The 3,755-nt window shown below is 42.9% G+C and overlaps 1 protein-coding gene across 1 annotated transcript; it reads left to right on the top strand.

Moving 5' to 3' along the window:
- On the top strand, window positions 1-3,755 carry LOC5566373 (sugar transporter SWEET1). The gene is made up of 4 exons (XM_001650735.2): window positions 1-339; window positions 3,078-3,363; window positions 3,422-3,541; window positions 3,599-3,755. Exons 1-4 carry the CDS (start codon window positions 170-172, stop codon window positions 3,689-3,691), a joined length of 669 nt encoding a protein of 222 aa, XP_001650785.1. The 5' UTR covers window positions 1-169; the 3' UTR covers window positions 3,692-3,755.

Genomic DNA, 3,755 nt, shown 5'->3' with positions numbered 1-3,755 from the left:
TTCAGCTGCTTAGCATTGTGTCCATTCAGTGCCGCTTGACCGTTCGCCGTTTTAGTGCGCACGCCGCTCCAAGTGGTTCTCTGATCTAGGCAAAGTCAAGGTCGTCGACTAGAACGCGGTGGTTTTCTCTTAATTGAAGAAGGTCTCTAAAATCGTGAGTGTCCGAAACATGGAAGCGTTGTCCCAGGCCCTGCAACCCTACAAGGAACTGGTGGGAAATGTGGCCGCCATCGTCACAGTCCTGCAGATGTTCAGTGGAGCGTTCGTGTGCAATGACATTCGCCGGAAGGGTTCCTCGGACGGGTTCTCGCCAATGCCGTTCATCGGAGGTTGTGGACTGTAAGTAGTGGGCACGGTGGTCTTCAGACCGCTATTATCAGAAAAAAACGCCATCAAATCTGTGCACATCAGTAGGTTTCTATGGCTGAGCTGCATGACTTAGAAAAGTAAGAGGTTGTTTCCGAGATACGACCGTCAATTTGACGTTGGATAACGTTAGCTTCTTCTATTTCCTGATTTAGGACCGTCACGAACTTATGGAAGATTTCTAGGTACTGACAACAAATCTAATCAATTTTCAAATTATTTGTTGCATGTCAATTCTGATCTATTATGGACATTGAGTGTTATTATTTGGTTGGTTCGGTTAACACTTCAACACCGATAGAACCGGTCGATGGAAGATGAAGCATGAGCGGTAACTTTTGTTCTCCAAACAAATATACCGGTTGAACGTTAGGTCCATTCATGATCCACTAAGATTGGTTGCTTTAGTGGATTCCGAAGCCAGTTTGAGGTTGAGGCTCTTGTCCATGAAGTCCGCTAACTCTGTGTACTCCTCTTTGCTCAAATCGATGTTGAAGTTACCTGTCACGATGATTGGCATGGTCTCCTTTTGATACTCCAAGAAGTTCCGCGCCATAAAGAACTTCTTCTGCTTCATTGTGGTATCCGGAGAAATGTAGAGGCAAACCAGTAGTGGCCGACAATTCATTATAGTGATCTCGGCAGCGCAAATATCATCATAATCATCTGACAAGCCAAGCTCCACATCATAACAGGTGCAGAGTTTTCTAATCTTGTGCGCCACAGCAATCGTTGTTGCTGGCGGTGAAATCGATCAGGACTTCTTGATTAAGGTCACGGGACGGTGTTTTAATCACCCTCTCCATTTGAAAAATTTATCTCAAGTACCACTCAATATATCGATGCGAAAAATGTATCACTAGCATTATATATATGTAGTGCACAACCCATTAAATTTTCAGTTTAATCGGTTCACCTAAACTAGAGATTTGCTTCTGCAAAGCTATGATGATAATTGTTAGAGTGAGACAAAACATAGGGAAAATATGAATTAAGAGATTATAGCAAGTATGTGGTAAACACATTAGGGAATATTATACAAATAACTCTTTAAAACACATTTGTTGGCTCTCAAAAGGGCCGATTGAGTTGTTGAATTTGCGTAACACGGACACATTTTGACGGCGCACTGGTTTCAATCTGCCTCGCCCGATGAGATTTGCGGTGCGGATGACGATGTGCGCTTCATCAAGCGGCTTTGGTCGATTTTCTTCAGCCATCTCGTACAAATTAAGGAATATTACACGGACGGTGACGGCTGTGCCGCTCGATCTAATGAACCAGAATGACCGCGCTAGCCTCCCGCATGGCAATGACAGCGGAGCACTGGCTGGTAGCGACGATGTCTGGCCGAAAACGATTATGCTGGCTGGTGCACTCAAATGAGCGGCTTCAGTTGCTGCGGCTCCGAAATGCGTGGTTCTTCGGTTCTAATGCGTGTTGTATTCGCGTCCTATTGAAAACTGAACTGAGGACGAGAATGACTCTCGAAATTTGCTCGCCGACCGTGTTCACAGTCTGACGGCAAAAAGAAGAATGAGGGAAGAAGCAGGGTGCGGTGCGCTTTTATAGTGGGAAGCGGAGCCGAAAAATGTGCTTGAACGTGATTGGTTAGATAAGAAAGGGGTCAACATTTTACGATATTTCAATAGTTTGTTGCTAATAATCAATAGTGTCCTCCATTTGGATCGACGCGTAGATACATTTCCAATCGATTCATGGATAAATATTGAAAATCTATCGATAAATGACTGAGTTATCAGCGGTCAAAACCTGACCATTTTTCGTTACATGCTCAATTTTTCGTTTTTCTGAATTGTACCCCCATCTGTTGCCGTAAGACGTTATCCAACGTCAAAAAAGTGAGGTCCGTGAGTTCTGTAAGGTGAGCTCTGCAATGAATGTTTACTATGGGATAATATGTTTGTACTTACATTATAGTACTAGCGTGTTTGGAACATATCTCAAAATTTAGAAAGCTGAAAATTTCACAGAACACTTTTTTATGGTAAGGATGGAGATGGATTCTCAAACATTTTTGAATTTCAAACCGCCCTAGTCTAAATGTACACGACGAACACGTGCCAGATGTACAAATTGAAATTGAAACTGCGAAAAGAAACCATGTGCTTCGGTGGGGATCGAACCCAGGACATCTTATTCGCTAGATGGGCGCTTCAACCTACAAGCTGTGGAACGTCTTAAAAGACCCCGACGCTCGGAGGCGAACTGAACTCGAAATAATTAGTAGATGAAAAACCGAATTTAGTACTATACTAGAGTTTGTATCCTTTGGCTTCTTAACAAATTCGTTCCCAATGATCAGTGGGACAAAGACCCAAAAAAAAAAAAAAATATTTGCATTGGCCGAATTGTCGGTAGTAATCGATAAAACGTTCTCTTCACTTCTACTTTTGAATGACTTTCTCAGTCTGGTAGGCGAGAAGCGATGTTTTTTACATTCCCGACGTTTCGGCCGATGGGTTTTAACATTTTTCAAGGGATGTAAGGTTCATCGTCCAACTGCAGTTATTCATAGAAAATAACCACTGAGCAAAAGTTTGATGGAGATTTTTCTGATAATAATGATTTGGAGAACACCGTGAGTAAGAAGGTGTAAAGGCGATATAGCACCGTCATGCCTTTATCAATCACAAAAATAATGACTTGCGATTTACATCAAACTTCCACCCTTTAATGTGCCAAATCAGCACGCTTCTCTTCCTGCAGCATGCCCTGTTGATGAACGATCCGGCCATGATCCGCGCCAACGTGGTCGGCTTTGCGATAAGCGTGGTCTACTCGGTGTTCTTCTATCTGTACACTCCACGGCAAAGCAAGGGCGACTTCTGGAAGCAGCTGGGAATTGCCGGGGCAATTACGGCGGCCATCGTTGGCTACGCGAAGATTGAGAACCCCGAGGTGGTGGAGGACCGTTTCGGGCTGATCATCACGGTGCTGATGTTGATGCTGATTGCGCAACCATTGTTTGGATTGGTGAGTTTGTTTCGTGAATAACAATCAATCATAAAATAACGCGAAGTTTACATTTCAGCCGGAAATCATTCGCAAGAAGAGCACCGAAGGACTACCGTTTGCAATGATTCTTTCAGGTACGGTGGTCGGATGCATGTGGCTTCTTTATGGAATTATTCTAAACAATACATTCGTCATTGTAAGTATTATGATGTTTAATTGAATGCTTTAAATGATAATTTTAATAACATTTCAGCTACAAAACCTGGCTGCAGTTTCATTGAGTGGAGTTCAGCTCGCGCTGTTCGTGATATATCCTTCGAAGGATTCGAAAAAGAAAAAGCAATAAATCGATTATGTTATACCAGTGGCATAAATACAGTATTAGTAACATGGGTGCTAAATAACGTTCA

This window comes from Aedes aegypti, chromosome 3 (assembly GCF_002204515.2).
Source record: "Aedes aegypti strain LVP_AGWG chromosome 3, AaegL5.0 Primary Assembly, whole genome shotgun sequence".
NCBI classification, from domain to species: Eukaryota; Metazoa; Arthropoda; class Insecta; order Diptera; family Culicidae; genus Aedes; species Aedes aegypti.
The sequence above is the reverse complement of the archived record's forward strand: the minus strand, read 5'-3'. Positions and strand labels throughout refer to the sequence as shown.

What these genes read in the sequence shown, in the direction of transcription:
- LOC5566373 (XM_001650735.2), top strand. Translation starts at nt 170, where the DNA reads ATGGAAGCGTTGTCCCAGGCCCTGCAACCCTACAAGGAACTGGTGGGA. An exon ending in TTCATCGGAGGTTGTGGACT is followed by an intron (nt 340 to 3,077) that starts GTAAGTAGTGGG and finishes GTGCCAAATCAG; the next exon opens with CACGCTTCTCTTCCTGCAGC. An exon ending in TAAACAATACATTCGTCATT is followed by an intron (nt 3,542 to 3,598) that starts GTAAGTATTATG and finishes ATAACATTTCAG; the next exon opens with CTACAAAACCTGGCTGCAGT.